Below are 23,186 nucleotides of genomic sequence, written 5' to 3'. Positions count from 1 at the left end.
TTTTGCCGACATAAAACTTTCATATTCATTGTCTTCATTTCCACCTTCTTTTGTCCTTAATTATTGGCAAATAGTTTTATCTGTTTTGTTTTAAACCATACACTGAAAATGGACTTGTGGTTTATCCTTCTGTGTAAAATGTTATGGTAGTTAGTTAGATCTTTCGAAGGAAATTCCATGAAAGGAGGGCGATCCCACTTTTAGAACGAGACTGATCTGCATATGAATGACGTCATGACTGAAAATGGCGGCTTCCAAAATGAAATGGCTTCCCAAATATTGTAGCTGTTCAAAAATGGGTTGATTTTGTCAAAACCATTGTCAAAAGTAGTAGTAACAATGCTTAGTCCTATTCCTTACCTTTTGAAATGAGCGATAACAATGGTAAGATGTCAAAAATAGGGCTTTATATCATAAATTTGTACGTCAACAAAGGTGACTTGACCTGGTAAACAAAAACTGGTTGCTGTCACTGTCATCTGTTTGGCCCTGTTGTGAGAAACAACCCAATTTATTAGGATACACAATAACCGTTTTGTAAGTGTTGTCATCCAACAATTGAAATTATGTGTTTTGCACATTCATTAAAATTATGCATGAAGTTCAAATGGCTAGTGTCAGTGAGTGCACTTGATTCATAATCATAGACACACATAATAAATTGAACTTGTAATGTTTCTTTTATTATGGAATTTGAATCATGTTGACTTTTATATAGATAATGCCTCTAGTTCACACATTGTCCAGTAATACACATGATTAAATCGACTCATAGATACTATCAATTAGTGATGACATACACCACAATTAGTTAACTGTTAAAATATTAAATAATTTGTGTATTTTACCATTTTCCAACTACTCTTACAATATGTAAACACCTTATCGCTATTTGTAAAATCTAACTTGAGAATCAGGCTGCCTGAACATCACTTTTCTTTTGTGGTGTCAGATATTTTCTATTGTGACGTCAAAATTTTACCGGAACCTTTGTAAAGTCCAGTATTGGCAAAAATAGTGATAAAGTGTACATCCCAAACAGGACATTTAACTTATAAGTATGCTAGAAACCTAAAACATTGTGAGGGTCAGGGAATAACATTTTTTTTTTAAATATGTTCCAAGCAGAAGAATCTTTATTGAAGAAGGCAACTTTCTGATTTCCATTCTGCTGTTTTGCCAAATGTCTTTTGTGCAAAGGCATTATAAGGGCAGAAGGGTGACAGTAAATGGCACTAAGGGCCAACCACCCTTCTTTTTAGGGCAGTCGAAAACATTGACGGTTTAAGCTCAAAAAGTACAAAAGAATGGCTGGTCAACACTGCTGCACACAACTTCAAGTTTATTGAATGCATTTCTATTGCAATGATTTTAAAAGGAATACTCATATTTTTAAGTTGAGAACCAAATAACAAAAAAAAGTAATGATGACAGGACAAAAACCCAAATAGAAACACTAACAACGCCATAAAACAAGGGTGATTTCAGGTTAAGAATCAACAGTATCCAAAAGTTTGAGGATAAGGTACTAAAATGTAAAAGATTTAAATTCAAAGCTGTCTAAGCAAATGTAAGCACTAGAAATTGATGTTTGCGAGGAGTACATATTAACTGTTCTCAAATTTGTTAAATGGCAGATTTGTTTAGCTGCTTCTTGATAATATATACTGACCCATAAATCAGTATTAAACTACCTGAATTGGCAAATTTCTTTTCAAGTAATGCTGGCATGGCCCTAAATGGCTTTAAGTCATAATGTTAATAAAATGAAAAACTACATAAAAATAAGGAGATATGGTATGATATATATAAATTGTTTTTATATGACCACATTAATTTTTTGGTCGTATATTGGTATCACGTTGTTTTCCTATGCTACTTTAGAATAGTGGTCCTGTCATGCATTCTTTTCATCTGCCCAGCTGTAATCAGTACCACTAATCTTTCCCCAATGTGTTTATATTTATAATTAATACAATTTGTAAACAATAAATGACAAGTACAGAGAAATGTAACAATATATATGCAACAGGTGATCACACATGTTCTGAATTGTAAAAGTACATTGTACATGTATGGTCAAAATGGTCTTCAACACGGGAGCCTTTGCTTACACTGAACAGAAAGCTACAAAAAAATGTATAAAGGGCCCCAAAAATGTAAAATCATTCAGACAGGAAAATCAATCTAAATATATATATGAACCACATCAACAAGCAACAACCACTTAACATCATGCTACACACTTAGTACAGATGCCAAAAAAAATGCGGGTTTAAACGTTTTATTAGTTGCCAACCTTCACCCAACATGAAACATCACAACATAGAAAGACTCACTATTAAATATCAATTGAAATGGCTAAACTCAATCAAAGAGATATTAAAAAAAAAACCAAGTGAACATACGTTGAACGAATAAATTTGATCTATGACACAGTGTAATTACAAAATTAGAAAAAACAAGGGGTTTAGATGTAAACAATATAAAAAAGACAACGGTGCCACAAAAGGTTCCTGACAAAGGACAGGTGCAAACAAACGCAGCAGTTTTAAACATTTTAACCTACACCCTAACCTGAAGTAATAGTGTAACATCACAACATAGAAAGACACACTATAAAATGTCAATTGTAATAGCTTTACTCAATCAAAAGACGTATAAACAAAAAAAATAAGTACACACACACTGAATGAATAAATAAAAATTATCTGTTACAATGTAAATATAAAATAAAACAGGTGACATGTAAAATAAAATCAGAAAGAAAACTATAAATTTGGACGAAATGCTGTCAAATTAAATAATGTACGCAGGTTAAATAAAAACAATTATGTTTTAAGAAGTACATATGCATTTGGAGTACAGAAATATTTTTTACCAATAAATAAATTGGTTGTTCATAGTACATTTTTTAGGCAGTTAAGCTGCCTTATGCGAGCACCCTGGATTTGTGTCCTACCCAATAAATGCTGAAATATGTGCCATTGTTATTATCTAGCTGGACATTATGTTATTTATATCTTATTGGACAGTTTTTTCATACTTTTCATTCTGGATTACAAAAAATATGACCAGAAAAAACTTAAATGATTGTCGATTTTCCCAAAAGTTTTGAAGTTGCACATAGGAAGTAGAGCACATTAGGAATCCTAATGTATTTTATTATCCCTTGAGCCTTTGGCTAAGATGTCAAAGAACAAATGTATGAAATATTGAATCGCCAAAAATCTCTCAAGACAAGTAGTTTAGATTTCCCAAATTGCAAAAGTCGTAGGAATATTGTTTGTCATCAATACGTAGTCAACTACGTCAGTAGTTTATTAAAATAAGTTCAACTGATCACCCTGTTGGCAGCAATTTGAATTAGAAGACAAAATTTTTGTATATTTTCAATTTGGACGCAGGGGTTAAAGTTAGCGGTGGTCCGAGGTCTGCGACCTTCCACTTTTGCACTCGGACTTCCTACTCGGTTACTAGCTACGCCTGACATGCCCGATGGACCTTGAATGAAAATTAAAAAAATAACTTTCCTAACATTTTTACCAAATTTTCCTAATAAACGATCTCCAACTTAATTTCATCATTACTATTCATGAAAACGATGTTCAATTTGATCAACCGCTAGCTTTATACAGAAAATCTCCGACAAACAATGGGTAAATCCGAGTAAAATCGTATCTCACTATATATCTGTCAAACAACATTGAACAAAAAATTGGCTGCCGCGAGAAACAATATCGGATCGGTTTCCGGAAGCGGATAAGGATAATCTCGGGTTCGGCTATCATCTAAAAAAAATCCAGACAGGTGACAAAATACATCTATGCATGGTAAATAAATATAAACACTAGAATTGAAAACCAAAAGTTATATGTAAAAGAAAGAAAAAGCAGAACATATTTTGTACACAAATTTTAATATCAAAATCCAATACAATGTGACAGCAGGGAACAGTTTATATAACAATGGTAACAGTATAAATTTTCTTTACAGTGGTGTATGTTGGTAATCAATGTTAGATGCTTTTAAAGTTAAACATATTACTGCAATTTCAAGGGGATTTTTTTTCTTCTCAATGTTGATGGGTCAGTTAAAAAAGCTGGAAGTTTCTTATACAACAAAAAAGATGTGGTATGATTGCCAATGAGACAACTGTCCACAAGAGACCAAAATGAGACAGACATTAACAACTATAGGTCATCGTACAGCCTTCAACAATGAGCAAAGCCCATACCACATAGTCAGCTATTAAAAGGCCCTGATAAGATAATGTAAAACAATGTAAAACGAGAAAACTGATAGCCTTATTTATATAGAATAAATAACTAAAAACAAATATGTAACACATAAACAAACGACAACCACTGAATTACAGGCTCCTGACTTTGGACAGGCACAATATATTTATGATACCTGCATGTAAGCAAATCTTATGATCTATAGGCGGAGTCCATTGGGCCACTTTACCTCCTCCTGTTTGATAATTTTGAAACGGATGAGATCCCAACCCCACGACCATATACATTTATGTATGAGACTAAATAACTAATTAAATGAAGTCCCTAGGGTCACTCCACCCACTATAACTTTAGTGTATGGGAATAGAAATGTATGAAATTTTCACGCAAGGTTTATGACCACAAAAGAAAGGTTTGGATTGATTTTGGGAGTTTTGGTTACAACAGTTTAGGAACATAAACTTAGATTTTTGATTATTGGCCCAGTTTTCAAGTTTGTCATAATCAGGATCCAAAATTATTATATTAAGAAATTTTCAATTGCACAGTATTCAGCAATAGCAAGAAATCTTCAATTACACAGTATTGTGCAATAGCAAGAAATCTTCAATTGCACAGTATTGTGCATTAGCAAATATTTTCAATTGCACAATATTGCGCAATAGCAACAATTTTCAATTAGAGTTATCTCTCATCCTCCAGAAAAGTAGTTGCATCAACTTAAATCATTGTTTTCTACAACATACCATGTATATTCACTTTTACTACCAACTGTTAAATTAAAACAATCTTTACCACTCAGTGATAACAAGCACTTTTTTTTTTCATTTTAATATTTTATGATGTATTTAAATGAGAAGTTATTGTTGCAAACTCCATTAGAAATTTGAATTGAGAACAGTTTTGGAATAAGGGAAAGGGGAATGTGAACCAAAAAATTGGGGGGAGGGGGGTTCAATTTTTCTCATTTCAGATTTCATAAATAAAAAGAAAATTTCTTCAAACATTTTTTTGAGAGGATTAATATTCAACACTAAAGTTAATTGCTCAAAGGCAAAACAATTTTTTAAAGTTCATTAGACCATCATCATTCTGTGTCAGAAACCTATACTGTGTCAGCTATTTAATCACAATCCAAATTCAGAGCTGAATCCAGCTTGAATGTTGTGTCCATACTTGGCCCAACCATTAAGGGTTCAACCTCTGCGGTCGTATAAAGCTGCGCCCTGTGGAGCATCTGGTTATAATTATGCCTTGGTTTTTGGTTAACTGCCTACAGCGCTTACAGTGCTTTGATTTTTGTACAAGAACAGAAGTGAAAATTTATCATCATACTTACAAAATGTACATGTATATACATGTAGGTGGTATACATGTAGATTAAAAAAGTGAGACAAGATATGCAAATGTATAAACACAAAATAGGTAAACATAATATAATAAAAATACATTACAAATTGTATCAATAGGTCAAATAAACACGAAAGTAAGATTTGAAAACATATATTATACAGAGAATTCATTATCTTTGAACTTTTCATACTACAGGGACAGATAATGTAGCAAAACTTATGAACATGAATGGAGATATAGACGAGTCAGCACAATTATATATTGTACAAGCAGAGGACGATACTATGTAAGTCAAATAAATCTAGAGCTGGAATATACATGTACAAATTGTAAAGCTGATGAATTTCTTCATTAATTATGTATATTGTTGACCATAGATTGAAGTATACATGTAATTCAAAATCCCAGAAATTTCTGGTACATGTAGCAGAAAATGTTAAAAATTTGTGGTTTTGTTTTGTAAAGCTTCTGTAAGTTCATTGTTTGGTGTCTACCAGCCTTCCCAATGCAGGGTTCTCACTAAGGTGAGTCCATGAGTCCTGGACTCATCATTTTCAAAACTGGTGAGTCCACAGATGCATCAAAATTGAAATATTTTGAATAATCTGAACATAGACTAGTTTAACACAAATATCATCATTTAATGGTACAAATTTAAAAGTGATCTGAATTAAATGTCATTTCATTGCTCTGTTATGAAATGGAGACAAAAATATTACATTATATTGCAATAAAACATTTTCTTCTTGCTGTTGTACTCATCATGGCCAAAAATGACGAGTCCCTGGACTCGCCTTCAAAAATCCTTAGCGAGAACCCTGCCAATGTACATGTAGATGACTTGGTTGACCTTGTTAGTTGTAGTCTACCCAACTCAAACAGATGGGAACATCATATTTGACAATTACTAGTACATGAATATTTAATACTTACAGTTATAGCATATAAGTATAGAATGGATCTGTTAGCATTTGTAGATACTTGTAGTTACAATGCTATCCATTATTCCTCAACTCCCCTAGCAATAAAATCTGACCCCACAAAAGGGCACAAGTATTGAAACTAGTGGCATTAAACATAAATCAATCTATTTACATTTCAAATTGAAATTTTTCAGTGATAAAGCCAGAAAGAGAATGACTCACAATTCAATAGAGAAGAAGAGGAAGGACAAGATCCGTTACTGGATCAATAAGATAGGTGAACTGTTACCACCTATAGAAAACAGTCCTGATAAAGAACGCATGGGCAGGGTAAGAGTAACAAATAAGGCTAATTGTAACATTAATAGAAAAGGTCATGTTTTATTTAGGTGCCAGCTGAAGCATGCCTCTGGGCAGGATTTTCTCACTGTATTGAAGACCCATCGGTGGCCGTCAGCTGTTTTCTGCTCTTTGGTTGGGTATCATTGACACATTCCCCATTTCCATTCTCAATTTTATGATAGAGAGAAAGCCTTAAAAAGAGAAACGTTGAAGATATTTGGGCAAAATAAATAGGCTCCCATTTACAATATTGACAGGGTAACAATAGACCAAATGACACAGAAATTAACAACTATAGGTCACCGTAGGGCCTTCAACAATGAGCAAAGATAGGACATAGGACAATATAAAAAAATGAATATGTGGAGGTTCATGTCAATGATAACAGCAAACAAACAACACAAGTAAACTAGGTTAATTAAAGAGACCAAAATGACACGGACATTAACAACTGTAGGTCACCGCTCGGCCTTAAACAATGAGCAAAGCCCATACCACATAGTCAGCTATAAAAGGCCCTGATATGCCATCACATCTCGACATTTGTACCATTCCAATCTCTATATATATATGTCTGACAGTAAATTCAGGTTTTGTCAATGATTATAAATATGATTGTTCACACTGTTCACAAATAATGGTCTGTGTGATAGAGTTGTGTAAAGGAATACAATAAACCTTATACTCAACCAATTACTTTTGATGAAATAAAATAAAGCCTAGAAACAATGATACATTGTAAGTCTTATTTTTTGTAAGTCACGAAACAATACATGACATCCACATTATTAATCTTAATAATAGTAGTTAGTACCTAAGATTGTTGTTCTTTTATTACAGAGTACTTTAGAGATAGTAGAAACAGCATGGGAGTATATAACACAACTAAAGGCACAGGCACAGACAACTCCAGATATGACAGAAGATGTTCAAAGTAAGAATTATATTACAATGTAGTGGATCCAGAGGAGTGAGGGGTTATGTGGTTGGACCCCCCTTTTTTGAAGATCAATGCATTTTAATGGGTACATATGGTTTGAACACCCCTCCCTTAATCCTGGGTTGGGAAATCCCTCTTTTGAAAATGTCTGGATCCTCCCTTGAGCAATACTTATTTAGTAGAGTAGTAATTGATTGGACAATAGATTACATCCATATATATGCATACTTTACACATTGATTGAACACATCTGTTTATCATTGTACATTTTTGAAGGGCTATTTAAAAAAAATGAAGTATTGAAATCAATATTGTTATGATGAAACAGCTTTCTTCAGGGGGATTTAACTTATATTTACCTTAGTTCTACATACTTTGGTGTTAGAATGGGCAGTTTTGACTAATATTTACATTTAATTGATTACCTGCAAGGAAAATTGAAAAATATAAAGCTGTCAAAAGTTAGACTTTATTTTTTTATGCATTTTTCAAAGCATGCTAATCTATACTTTTCAACGAGAAGACCTTATTTTGTGTGTCGCTTCTGTTCCTTTCACAATAAATAAATCATCATACCTCTGTGTTCTATAGGTACATTTTGTACCATGCATTGTGGCATTTACCATCCTAGCTTATGATTATTCAGTTTGTGTTATTTTGGCAGAAAACAAAAATAAAGACGTTCGGATATTGTTTCAGTCATTGAACTGATTTGTTAGTAATGTAAAAGACTTCTGTTAGGACTGTTTTAAATGATTACACATAATTTACTAAGTACTTGGGGACAGGTCCGACAGGACAATTATTTTTTGTCACCTTTTTCTGTATACTATGATCTTACATACTGTAAATAAAGTGTATTTGCTATTTACTATTAATTCAAATAGTTTACTATCCACGGCGGTCACTGATATATTATACACTGTGTCTCTTTATAATATATCAGTGACCTCTATAGTATTTATATATGTATGTTCAAGTATACAGAAAACAAAAAATATTAGTCTTTGAAAAAAGGGGTAGAGCTAAAAAAAAAAAATTGGCCCGACAACAGTTTTATTTTGAACTAAGTGCCAGCAATTTCCCTGGTTTGTTTCAGTATATATAAAAAAAGAAAATGTGTATAATTGCCAATGAGACAACTCTCAACAAGATACCAAAATGACACAAAAATTAACTACAGTATAAGAAATAGAACATTAATTATGAAAATGGAATGAGTGGACAGCTCTCTCACAAACCAAAAAAACGCTACCGGTAACTGTAGTCTGTAGATATATATATCTATTCTTGTTAACTTGGTGTATAATAAAATCATGGGTATTATCATAATGAGAAATGTTGTATATTAAATATTATTTGCCCTTTTTATATTTTCATATCTTACTATCATGTTGTTATCCAGAGTATGCATAAAATATAAATAAGAAGATGTGGTATGAGTGCCAATAAGACAACTCTCCATGCAAGTCACACAATTACAGGTCAAAGTATGGCCTTCAACGAGGCGTCTTGGCACACACCAATAAGCAAACTATAGCAGAACTCAAAATAACTAGTGTAAAACAATTCAAACAGGAAAACCAAAGGTCTAAACTGTGATACAAGAAACACTTATGAACCTGGTGAACAACACCATAAAAAAACAACCACTGAACAACATGACAGGTGCATACAAATATATTACTGCAGTAATTTTAAATATTGAACAGGTGCCAACCTTCACTCTAACCTGAAACAGTACTGTAAAATTACAAATTAAAAAAATATATGTTTACAACTGTAACATGATGCATATAAATCAAGAGACAATTCCGAGATGTGTAATTTGTAGCTGAATTTAACAGTATTTATCTACCTTCCTGTATGTTTATATTATATTTATAGGATTGGAAATTCAAAGGTTGAAAACAGATATAGAAAAGACAAAGTTAGAAAGAGATAGATATGTTGATATCATTAGAAATGCAGGTAAAGTAGTCAGTTAAAAAAATGTTGTGTCAAGATAAAAAAATATTTAATATTCTTTGGCAACAAATGTGGAAGGGGCATTGCTATTTTATGGGCCATCCATATATGAATAATGAGATGTGGAAGGGTTGCCAATGAGACAACTTTTTACTACGAGACCAAATGGTGTTGAAGTTACCAACTAAAGGTCACCTTAGGGTATGTTTGTTTTAAATGTTTTACTTATTGACAAAATAAACCACCATTACAGAAAAATGGATCTACAGCAAAAACAAATTTGACAATTTGCAATCCAAACCTTTTTTGTATAAAAAAAAACTAAAATGATCCAGTCTAATTTTAAACTTAATTTTTTTTTTTCTCTGCCTAAATCTTTATAGTGATAACAATAAGGATATATGTAAAACCTCACATTCTAGGTTTTATTTCAAATCAAACAGTTTGATAAAAAGTAGCAGCAAAAGAAACAAGATAACAAGATAATATTCTTATATTAACAAATATTTATAAGGCCAGGATTTTTTAATTTGTTGGTTTACAGATCCGCCGACCCGATTTTGACGATTTCCAGAATAAAAATTAAATTTAATTTTCATGCTTTTTTATTCCCGCTGACTCTAACAAATGCATAATCCCTGGAAAATAATTAAAATATTCTTTTTGTATGAAATGAAATATCATTAACAAAATGGATAACATTTTCTGTTGTGAAAAAATAAAACTTCCAGTTTACGTTTCTTAAAATAGACAAATCAATTATAACTGACCTTGAAATGTCGTTTGCGCAAATAATTTTACGGAACGAAACCTGTCTTTAAAACCAATATAACACAATAAGTTCATTTCCCGTATTTGTCATCATTCCGTAAGATGCATCATTTCATAGAAATAGACTTGTCCAAAGCCGACAGGTTGAAGACATCAGTTAAAGTTATGAATATTAACAAATCATTTGGAATTTTCTTGTTTCATAGATAATAAAAAAAAATGTCGTCCGTTTGGTAAAAAAAAAAATGATGCATGACAACAGATAAACCCGATATTCTCGTTTTTCCAGTGGAGGAGTCTATTACGTTATTGACACCTGTGTTGAAACTTATTTTCGTACGACATTTTACACTTAATTCATTTTCAGTTTTCGTGCTTGAAGATCATTATTCACTAAAATTTCGGTAAAAGAGCTACGCAAATCTGTTTTGCTTGTATGTGAAATTACGATTTAATTTTGCCTCTGTCCGTGCACCCCCCTTTTTTTTACGGGAAATTATTCTAGACAATGTCAGGCAAAGTTTATGACAGCTGAGCAATAATATTTCATCGAACTAAAATTTAAAGAAATGTTGACAAAAATAGCTTAACGAACATATTGTTAGAAAGGTGAAACATATATCTATTTTGCATATTTTTCTGTCTTGAAAGAGTTTTTTTTTCTTTTTTTTCCCGACCGACCGACCCGACTTTTTTATGGGAAAAATCCATAAACCAACAAATTAAAAAATCGTGGCCTAACATTTAAAACTTCACCTCAAGTGAATTATGCTTTTCCACGATTCAACAAAGTGGAATCTTTACACTTAATTTTGATAGCAATCAAGCTCTAAGTGTGGGCTATATTGCATATAACTTGTCTTTCCATCTGTTTGTCCATCCTTTCAACAAATATTGCCCTCACACTTTTCTCTTGCACAACTTTACAAAATAAATTCATATTATGTCAGCAGCATGGCAGTGATAGGTTGCAACATGTGAGCTCTTTTCTGATCTGTCAGGCACCCACTTCCTATTTATTCCAATACTTTAGATAACAAGTGGGGGTATGCTTAGCATATGCCTAGTCAGACAAACACTTCCTGCTTATGATACTTTGAATTAGAAGTGGGGGTATGCACAACCACCAGAATTGCTTTATTTCTTCATAAGTCGGGCTTCCAACAAATATTGTCAATGTGATCTTTAGATCTGTCAGATAGAAACTTACTTAACCTCAGTTTGCTGTCTTTATCAAAATGTTTAATGAATTGAAATTGTTTCATCACACTTTTCTCAAAGTGGCATAAAATTCCAGCAATCAATCCGTCATATTTCAATGAATAGGAAACATGTTTTTTTGTCAGATAAGCTTTAGAATAAAAATGTGAGAAGCCAAATAGAACCCCCCAAAAAGTTTGGAAATCAAAGTAAAAAGAAAGAAATGAAAAATCTTTTTTTTTTAACCATAATGGCAAGCCAAAAGTTAAGAAGTCCTAAAATCTCTTGGATAGCAAAGATGTTTTTGAACATTATGTGAATTTGCTTTTAATCAGTTAAAATAAATACAAATGTATGATTGTTATTTCAGGTCTATCCACTGACATGACTCCTGGTATATGGGCTCAGAAGAACGTCAGTCCTGTTTTGTCAGCAATTAACATCAACAATCAGGACTTAGATCCAAAACAAAAATCAAACAAAAATAGGAAACGTAACACAATAAGTCAACAGTTAGAAAACATGAAAAAACAACAAGAAGAGTTAACTGCCCCTAATATTATGCAAATGAATAATCAGAATATGTTAATGAATCAGATGCAGATGATGAACAATCAAATGATGATGCCTAATCAAGCAGGGTTCCCTCAGACATTTTTACCCGGTCAAATGACATTACCTGGTCAGGCTGGTGACAAAGACCAGTCTGGTGGGGATCTGTTACAAGGAGCAATGCAGGAATCAGGCATCACTCCAAATAGTAATTCTCAGACTGGAACAATAGAGGATTTGGTGACGCAACATTCATCTGAGTCTGCACTACAGACATTAGCGTCTGTGGCGTCACAGAATCTCGTTAGTGGATCGACAGCGGTTGTGACTTGTCAGTCTGTGTCATTGAGTAATGCACCACAAAGTAGTTCCGTTACCACGGTTACAACACAGTCTGTAAACACTAGCAATCCAATAATGGCCACTGGTCAGATGATGCAGAATAATTCTACGGGATTAATGCCATTTGTGAATGGACAACAAAACTTCACTGGAAATATGTTTCAAAATCAGCAAGGATTTAATAATCCTCTGATACAACAACAACAACAACAGATAGTGTTTATTAATGAACAAGGTATTCCGTGCATTGCAAATGTACCAATGGATCCAATGATGCAGAACAAAGTGACAAAGACGGAACCAGCAATGGATCAAGCTTTTAACCAGCAACAACAAATGAACATAGCATTACAAAACCAGCTGGCTGGTTTAACTTCACAAAATCAAATGAATATGGCTGGTGGTCTCATCCAACAACAGTTTCCGATGAACCAACAACAATTATTACAAGGACAAATGGGTGCTACAATGAACCAGCAAGGCCTAATTCTACCGGTCAGCCAGGCTGGAAACTTAATCAATGTTAATAACATGGCTGGTCAGAACCAGTTACCACAAGCTCTTATTTTACCAAACGGTCAGATTGTACCTGTTGTCACAAATCCACAAATGTTAAGTACCGGCCAGAATCAACTACTTCAGACCAATCAATGGAGACCACCTGTACCTCAGCCAATTACATCTGCACCAATGCAGGTAGGTATTTATGGCAGCATTTTAAAGGGAGCTGTCATGTCCGACAGTAGAAATAACCCCAGTTAATAATTTCACCAAATCAGGTTGGTTTCTACACCAACAAGTGTAAACCATCCAACATTGTCCATGTAATGATGTTAACATTATGGGAATAGCTTGAGCAGTATGAGCTTTCACAAAGAGTTAGAATAATCTACAGACTACTCTGACGATTGCGACACAAGTAAAAATACAAATTTTGAAAAAGTAGTTATATCAAGCAATCGATCAAACATATTTGCACACTTTGATGGTATTTAAAATGTTAATCTTATTCACTCTAGCAAAATCTCAAGGCTTCCTTGAATTGATAATTGCTTTACATGTACACTACCCTAAACGGGCCTTAAAATTCCAGAAAGTACATTTGTAGCAGACACTATTTTTTGTGATAACCGATTATCGAGTATTTAGGAAAAATTGCAACGTAAATATGTCATACTCATAATAAAAAGGTGACAAGAAAACAAATTAACCTAACATAAAATGAGTTATGGTAATGAACAAAGAAAAGTTAAAATACATTTATTATCACTTTCAAAGAGTTGTGTTAAAAACATTGCATGATGTTATAATTTCACTTTGATTGTCACAATTTGAACAAGAGTTACTTCTCTTTTGTGGCCATGATGATTTTATACAAGTTTTATTTCTTTTTGAAACCTTGCTTTATTTATCACTGCACTCTAATAAGGATATCTCATCATACTTGTTGGTTCTGTATGTTTCAGTTTCATTGGTCAACAATGGTCAAATTAGAAAATCAATAATTTAATATCCCTCCAAAATAGCCCAAGAGAAGTAACTCTTAATCAAATTATAACATATTGAAACCCATCTATTGATGACATATTTGTATGATTCTTATCTCTGAAAAAAGATTCAAATTTGGAATGCACTTTTTCTTATAACCTTTCATAGAGATTGTGATATAATATGACTGAATGTAAGTATTAATTAATGCTGTATTACAGATTCATATATTTTATTTATTAATTTCAGATAATTCAACAGAACCAACCTCAAAGTGGACAAGACCTGCAACAACAACAACAACAATCATTAGGACTACTAATGACAACAAACTCTGTTAGCAGTCAGTCATCTCCGAGGCCACAAATCTCCATGGCTAATCAGTCTTCCATCACTACATCAACTATGTCACATTCAGCTATACCAAATCACAATAAAACAGTTGACTCATCTTTTCAGGATTCGGTCATGAACAAAGTGAATTCATCTGTAGAACAAATGATACACACACAGAATGGCATGTTGCCACAACCTCAGAACAATATAATGATTCCTGCTTCTACATGTTCATCTCAAATAAGTACACCAATGCAGCTACCAAAGCCTGCCAATACAACAGTGGTATCACAACCAAACCATCCTCAGACATTATCTGGTAACGCTCCTATTATCATTAATATGTCCTGTAACGGTCAACCAACAAGTATATTGGTTGATCCTACAACAATGCAGGTTCTTGGAACCGTTCAGACCCAACAGCCAGCTCCTGCTGCCGTCCCTCAACCTCCTGCTCCACAACAAGCAACACCCCCTAGTGGGGCAAAGAAATCAAAGAAAAGAGTACTTTGTCCAAAACCTTCTGCGAATGGACCTAATGTAGAAGATTTAAATGTTGAAACTCAAACTGCTGAAGTGAAAAAGACATCTGTTAACAAGTCAAAAGTTAAGCCTAAGAAAGCAGAACCAGAAAGTACCACTGATATTTTAGCAAAGGCTGCTCAGTCTATCTTTTCATCTGAAATCTCTCCTGTGAACTTTTATAATCCTGCTAATGAAGATAATCCCCTTCAAATTGACACAAGTGTTGCAGAGCCGGAAGATGAAACAAAGCGCTCTCCCCAGAAAGGAGTCGAAATGGCTAAAAATTTGACGGAAATTCAACAGGATGAGGTAGCTAAACTTATAGAGGATCAAATTAAACAAGTAGACGATCAAAATAAAGCCGAAAAAGAAAAAGCTGTATGTAAAATTGTAGATGAAAATGTAATGAATATAATCAACGAAGAAGCAAAAAACTCTCTCTTAGTCAGTGAAAATAAGTCGAAAATTGAAGAGCAGCCAGGTATCGAACAAACATCTAAGAAGGCAAAGAAAAGTAAAAAATCTGAGCCAGAAATATCAAAAGAATTGGAACCTGAAACTAAACCTAAGAATAGAAAAGCTTCAAGTGCCCGTAAAGGAAAACAACAAGAGGATATTGTTGTTGAAACAAAAGATTTACCAGAAGCAATAATCTTCTCTGAAAATGATCTGTCTTCTGTGCTTGATCAGGTGGAAGGATTAGCGTCACCACCACCAAGCAAAAAGACAAAAAGTAAAAAGACTAAGTCTGATACCAATGATATCGAACCAGTGTCAAAGAAACGCAAACACACACCAACCAAATCTAAGATGGCCAGTGGGCCTGAAAAAGAGCCTGTAGCAAAGACAAGTAAAAAGTCTGTTTATGATTTTGAGGAGGAGGAGGAAGAGATGATAGAAGATTTCTCCCAGCCTCTTTTTGGTTTACTTCCTTTACGGAATACAGCGGCTACAACAAACATGATGAAAGGAGGTGAAACTAAGAGAGAGAAAAATAGTAAAAAATCTAGTGACAAGAAAAAGCCAAAAGAGGTTAAAATGGATGATTCATTGTTATCTCCAGCAAGTGATGATCTACAGATTAATTTGGATGTTGACAAACAAAAGGATGAAAATTCTGTTTCTCCAGAGAAAAGGATGGAATCAGCAAAAACAGATTTACCTAAAAATTCGCATCAGGATGTAGATACTTCATTTACTTCCGACAAAAGAATGGATTATCCTAATTTAGAAGTGACAAACGGTTTTGCCCCTCCCACAGAAAATCAGACAAATTCTGTTCAAAACTCAAACTCAGAACTGTTGTCACATCCAGACATTATGCCGTTAGACATATCAACAGGAAATGATTCTACTGATATTGACAATGCAATGAGTAGCATATTAGGTTTTTCTACAAACTCTTTGTCGCCACATATTGTTTCACCAAAGCCTCGTAACCAAACTATTGTTACAACTATAGCTAATTCTGTGATTTCACCTGTAACGGTATCATCCATATCACCACTATCTATGGTGACGACGACGACATCATGCACAACAAGTACTCCTTCCGTGTCACAAGATTTATCAGTGCTAATCAGTGAAAGTGAGAAATTGACTTCAACCTCATTACCGCCTGAAACTGGATTAAATAGTGTATCATCAAAAGAAAAACAAGAGTCTCTACTGTTTTCACAGAGTAAACAATCTGAACGATCTGGTAATTATAGTGCTACGGAAAAATTACCATCGGGTGCTCCACAGAATTCAATGGAAGTGAATAAAAAATCAAGTGATAGCTCAAAAACTAAATCAATTTACTCTGCTGACAATTTCGTTCAATCAAGTAGAAATGATCTGATTTCATCGTCGTCTGTAAGTAAATACAATGATAAAGTCAGCACTGTGCAAAGTAAAACAACATCGTCATCAACTATACCTGTATCTTTTAGTTCAACAAATACAAGAAACAATCGTAGTGAGGTAAATGATAGACCAAACACAATAAAATATGGCCCGAATCATTCTTCATATCGTGAAGCAAGTCCAGATGGGTTTAACTTTGCTAGTATAGGTCTCAATTTATCAACCACTGCTCCATCTGGATCTTTTATTGACAGTTTGAACATGTCACCGATTATGTCAACGTGTTCGACAGCAACTGCTGTGACAAGTTCATTCACTTTCACTCTATCTTCTGTAAAATCGACTGTAACTCAGTCTAGTGCCCCCTCATCACATATTCCGTCATCCCACCAAACACAGACCTCACACTCATCGTCACAGAGTAGCCCATTCCCAGTGTATCAAGCTGGACATCATCATTCTCCAGGATCATCGTCCACTAAACCATATCATGGTATGAATCTTCCAAGTTTTGACATGGATTTGTCAAGAAATATGAACTCACAAATGAATCGTAACTCTGTTCAATCACAACAGCAGCAGAGATCAAATCATGATCGGATACCTCCCATGCAAGGTCAGAACAATGTGCCTTTTCCTTACGGTGCAGGTGATGTCAACCGTGAAAGCTGTTCATTGCGAGAACAGCCGAGGGAACTTCCCCGTGAACGTACACCTGTATTTCAGAACATAACAGCTACCACACCTCCTATAGTGAATAAATCTCAATCTGATCAAATTAGAAATACTCAAAAACAAATTCAAGATTTGAGCCAGAATCATAATGTGCCACCTAAACAGCATTCAGATATGAATAGAAATATGAATCCATTGGAAAGGGGACCGGTTCCTAATAATATGCAGCCATTTTTCTCTGCAAATCCTCAGAATACACCACCATTACACCATCCTCCTCTGATGGCTGATAATGGTCGTCAGAATATTGTGTCAAGGAATCCATATGATCCGTTTCCACCGGCACAATCTCAAGTCTATAATCCGTCATCCTCTGCTCAAAGCTACAATAGATATGAATCAAATTCAATGCCTTATTCATCGCATAATAGCTCTGGTGGAACCCAGCCATTAAGCCACACACCGCCTAGTAGTGATGGAAGAAAATCCGCAAATGCATTGCCGACAAATTCAAAGCAGAATACAAATCAGTCTGCAAGAGCAATGAGTGGTCCATCGCCAGGCTCTGGACCAACTCCACCCGTGACAAATCGTCACACGCCTCCACAGGCTGTTCATCCACAACAAACAATGCCGAAATCTCAAAGACCACCAACTGCTAGTAGTGGTAACAGTAAAAAGTCTAAACCTTCTCAAAAGAGAACAAAACAGCCTGCTTATGAGATGAACGAAATGCATTATCCGTTATTTGACCCAAATAGAATGACACCGTTCTTAGGACATCTTCCTCCTCAAGCGTTGTCACCACCATCAAGAAATGTACAAAATGATGCACATATGTTTTCTGGAAACTTTTTAGGACATAGTTCTAGACCATTATCAAATTCTGCATCTGCAATGAACAAAAATTCAGATTTTGGAGGACCATTCAATTCAATATTTCCACCATCTCGAGGACAAAATGGTTTGGGATTGAATTTTCAGTCAGGATTTGGAAGTATGCATCCGAGCATGTCTAATGCCCCTTCTTTGACTCCACATTCAGGTGGCGTCACTGTCACTCCACATATGCCTAACTTTAGTTTTAGTAATATTTTTCCCGATTCAGGTCAGAGCGATTCACCTATAAACATTTCTCCAATCAAATTACACGGAAATCAGATCATGGATTCAAACTCTCTTCAGCATCATCAAGGGAGCTCACTCTTCCATCCACATAATAGATCTCACCATCCATCGTTACCGAATGCAATGAGCATAAACAGCATCTTAGGACATAATCATCATGGCTTTGACGCACGACAAATGACACAAGGCATGAACTCGTCAGCTACACCTTTCGGTAGTCATGGACACCCACACACGTTTGGAATGCCACCATTTTCATGATTTTAGTTTTTGTTGATCATGTAAATCCATTTTATCTTGTTGTTAGTGAATCACATACGAAAAACAAATATTGTTAGACAGATTTTCATTTTTTTCCAAGCTGTAATTTTTTATTAGAAATTTTAACTGTTTCCCAAAAGAATTATTTTGTTACAAAGGTGGAGGTGTGATAAGATTCATTATTTGGCTTCTAAAATTGCTAAAAAAGGGGGGTTTAGTTTGGTCATTTTGTTAATAATCTCTTTTGTGGTGTCTTTTAACTTTACGAATATTTTACACATTATATAACCTATAACCTTTGATATCAGACAGACTTGTCTTATGAATCTAATGATACCATTTGATAGATTTTCATTTTCATGAGCTCATCAAAAATGGCTGTATGCCTTTATGAAACAAATGGAGTTAATAGCTATATGTTATTCAAATGATATAAAATGATGCACTTTGATATGAAGCTCACAATTTTTTTATTAATTATTTTATTTTTCAAATTATTATGGTTTTCATACTTACATACAGGTCTCAAAGGACATGTTTTTTATGACAAATTAGTAAATCTTTTTTTCATATTTAAAGGGAGGTAATAAATATTTCAAAGTTTATATTGGATTTTAACATAGTTATTCTTAAAGACGTTGAGAATTTCATTTTTTATTGAAAATAATAATGTATTTTGTATTTTTTCTGTTGGATTTCTGAAGGTCATCAATGAAACCTTTTGTCTTTACTACAATGGGGTTCACAGTCCAGAGTAAAAAGGACATTAGAATTTAGATTTTATGAAACAAAACAAACTTAATGACATCTACTTGTTCATATTATGTATAGCTTTCAATAGACTGAATAGTTGCCATTATAAGAACAGAAATTTTATGGGTAGAGGGTAATATTATGTCAGATAACTATACAAGGGTACTTACTATATAAATGTGATGAATAAGTTAAATGAAGTCAAATCAGATTTGATTTGTAAATAATAGTAAGGTCAACACAAATAATGTGTAAAAAATAATACTGGAAGAATAGAATATGGAATGGAAAAAATAGTTACAATAGCAAGTCCTAAGGCTTTAATGTTTCTGCAAAAATTAAAAAGTTAAAAACAGTTATTAAGAAACATATTTTTAAAATGTTAGTATAGGAATCTGAACAATTTTAAACAAATGGGATAAAAAAAGAATGTTTAATGGATAAATGTGATGAATAAGTTAAATGAAGTCAAATTAGATCTGATTAGTAAAATTAATAGTAAGGTCAACCAAAATAATACTTGAAGAATAGAATACAGAATGGAAAAAATAGTTACAATAGCAAGTCCTAAGGCTTTAATGTTTCTGCAAAAATTAAAAAGTTAAAAACAGTTCAGAAACATATTTTTAAAATGTTAGTAAAGGAATCTGGACAATTTTAAACAAATAGTTATAAATAGAATTTTAAGTTGACAATTCTTGGAAGGAATTTGTGATGCATTAACTTAATTTTGGAAATGTTCTACCAAAAACAAAAATAAGAGCTGCAAAAGATGTAGAACATTTTTCATTTTGACTATATAAAAAGAAGAATCAGTATGGCTGCATTTAAATGTTTATTTGTTTGATTATAAAGTAAACAGATACAAACCAGAGTTATCTTTCTTTCCAAGAAATCTCACCTCATAGAAGTTTGTCAAACATTTTTCGTCAAATGGACATTAGGATTTGAGTTTTATGTACTTAAAGACAGATATTCTTATTAAAAGTTTTGAACAGAGTTGTTAAAACAATAATGTTATTGTATATTAAGATATGTATTTAAAAGATATTTTGTTTGATACAAAAATGGACCTTTTAAAGGTAAATCTATTTGTAGTTAAACAAGCATTACACAAAATTGTGCTGCATTTAGGACTTTTTTTAAAAATTTCTTCAAAAAGCTTTTTATCCACCAAAAACTTTGTCTAAGCACGTTGCATAATATATTGAAAGGGTCTGTGACCACTACTTAAGGATAGTAAATACTTTTATTTCTATTTGAGACATTTTTTATGAGATGATCCTTTGACGTATGATTAGTTATAATTAAAAGGGAAACAACTTTATATCAACATGTCTACACAGCCTGCTAGATTTGGAATAGTTAACCTTGTGAGTAAGTATCCATCAAATAAGGGATACTAAAGAAGTCTGTAAAAGAATTTGATATAAAAGTGGAGTCTGTTTGATAAAATTCCATGTACAAAACAATGTTTTTATAGAATATGCAATCATGCCATAAACAAAAGTTTCATTTTGTGTATGATTTACCTCAATGTATTTCAATTTTGTTAAATTTCTTCATTTTATTACAATTTTGATGAAACATGTTCAATTTTAAGGGCAAATTATTCATGGGAAATTTGTTTTCTTGATCACTGAAAAAAAATGTCTCAAATTTAAGTGATTGCTTATTTGGGGAACTGTTCCCTATTTTGAAAGCTATGTCTGACTGTTGAAATTAAGTTTCATTTTGATGATCTTAATTCAATTGTTCAATTTGTAGATTTTTTTATTTGTATAACAGCCTACAGAAGACAGGGTTTAAATAGGATATCTTGCATGGGTAATTGTCCAGTCAAACATATTTGATATGACAATTGGTATCTTTGTTACCATGGTTACAGTCTCTAAGATTTCATTTTCATGCTTAGCTCTGCTGTGTATTGTGATATTTATAGAAGTGAAAGTTTGTCAAGTTCACCAAAATTTCATTCATCAACTTTTATTTTTCTGCAAAGTAAGTAAGACATATCTCTCTATGTTATGTTATTTTAATGTTTGAAAGTTTCAAAATTTTTGTTTAAAGAGGAAAACATTTTTAAAGGGATAAAATAATGATATGAAATCAAAGTTGAAGGTTGTTTTAATTTCATACCAAAATGTTGGATGACTGGCAAGAAACCCTGTGTTTTTGTGTTTTTGGGTGAATGCCTTGTGATAAAATTGCTAATTTTATTCATCTTGGTAATAATTTTTAGGTGAATTGGGTCATGCCATTTAGTTATGCTGTATTTTTGTTCTTCATTTTAATATATTTCAGTTAACATAGTTAACAATGAAGAAATTCTTATATCAAAGCATTCCAAATAGGATTACAAAGAAGCATTTAGTTGTACTGCCAGTCTGAAAGTTGTTAACTGTGTAAACATAATGTAAAATTAAGCTTTATAATATATATATTCGGTAGACATCTTTTTTTTCATGCTGTTTTTAATTATCACTATTTTTATTTTTGTATTTCAATGTGTTTGTGTGTACATGTAGTAATGATTTGTTATACATTGTGTGTTTTGTTTTATGCCAGGTCTCTCAACTAGCTTCCAATTTATGCCAAACTTACATTGAAATCCACATCAGTAGACTCATTTAGAAAAATTATAATTTCATTGAAAAAAATATATGATATCAAGCAAATATTGCTTAGTGCCATAGAGAATAAGTTGAATATTACAAAGTGAATTTTTAAAAATTTGTTAATTTCTTTTTTAAATGCAGGTCATAATTTGTAATATTATTTAATCACCAAAAAATAGTAAATGCCATTAGCTTTTATCATTTTTAAGTTCTTTATATATCTTATTTCTAGAACAAAGAGAATCTAAAATTTAAAAGCTTTTATTTAGGTGGTATTAATGGCAACAAGCTTTGCTGTGCTTACCATTGATGTTTGTAACTTTGTTTGTTGGTGCTTGTTTTACGATTATTGGTTGTCATTCTCCATGTATTTTAAAGGTTGTATGAATTGTAATCAGGCATTCATTATATACACAAGTGATGCACTTTATATCGTTTTTATTTGTAAAAAAATTATTTTTACTTAGACTTCTGACTATATGTACAAAAGAATTTGCAAGATACTTAATGAATTTTCATGATGTAGATTTTTTCATCTTGTAAAAAGTAAGGTTCAGTGCTTAAATATTAGGTTAAAATGCTCAAATTATGTATATAATTCGTAGATATATTTATGTAAATTATTTTGTCATATTTTATATATAACTGAATATTACATGAAACAACAGTATATTTTTGACTTGATTTACTTGGCCTATTGAAGTATGTACCAATACTATGGCAATAGTGTGGTGGTTTGATCAACAAGAATTATACAAAAGTAAAAAGGGATAAGAATTGAGAATTAAGAAATATCCAGAAATTTTTAATTATTTTATAGGCATCTGAACAGTATCATCTGAGATACATTCATTTTAGGGAAATTGGATGTTTTCCATTGAAAGATAGTTTTGTAAAAATTTTGTGCTCATGTCATGGTAAC

At 32.8% G+C, this 23,186-nt stretch overlaps 1 protein-coding gene across 1 annotated transcript; it reads left to right on the top strand.

Moving 5' to 3' along the window:
• Positions 1-217: 217 nt before the first annotated feature.
• Positions 218-22,934, top strand: LOC134721094 (basic helix-loop-helix domain-containing protein USF3-like). Its single transcript, XM_063583819.1, has 7 exons — positions 218-384; positions 5,790-5,880; positions 6,712-6,847; positions 7,700-7,793; positions 9,687-9,770; positions 12,109-13,328; positions 14,370-22,934. Exons 1-7 carry the CDS (start codon positions 369-371, stop codon positions 18,891-18,893), a joined length of 6,165 nt encoding a protein of 2,054 aa, XP_063439889.1. The 5' UTR covers positions 218-368; the 3' UTR covers positions 18,894-22,934.
• The last annotated feature ends 252 nt before the right edge of the window (positions 22,935-23,186 follow it).

This window comes from Mytilus trossulus, chromosome 6 (assembly GCF_036588685.1).
Source record: "Mytilus trossulus isolate FHL-02 chromosome 6, PNRI_Mtr1.1.1.hap1, whole genome shotgun sequence".
NCBI classification, from domain to species: Eukaryota; Metazoa; Mollusca; class Bivalvia; order Mytilida; family Mytilidae; genus Mytilus; species Mytilus trossulus.
This window is presented reverse-complemented; position numbering and strand designations above follow the sequence as displayed.

Bases quoted from the DNA above. Each gene is read 5' to 3' on its own strand.
- LOC134721094 (XM_063583819.1), top strand. The intron at 6,848-7,699 runs GTAAGAGTAACA...CTTTTATTACAG, and splicing joins ATAAAGAACGCATGGGCAGG to AGTACTTTAGAGATAGTAGA. The intron at 13,329-14,369 runs GTAGGTATTTAT...TATTAATTTCAG, and splicing joins TTACATCTGCACCAATGCAG to ATAATTCAACAGAACCAACC.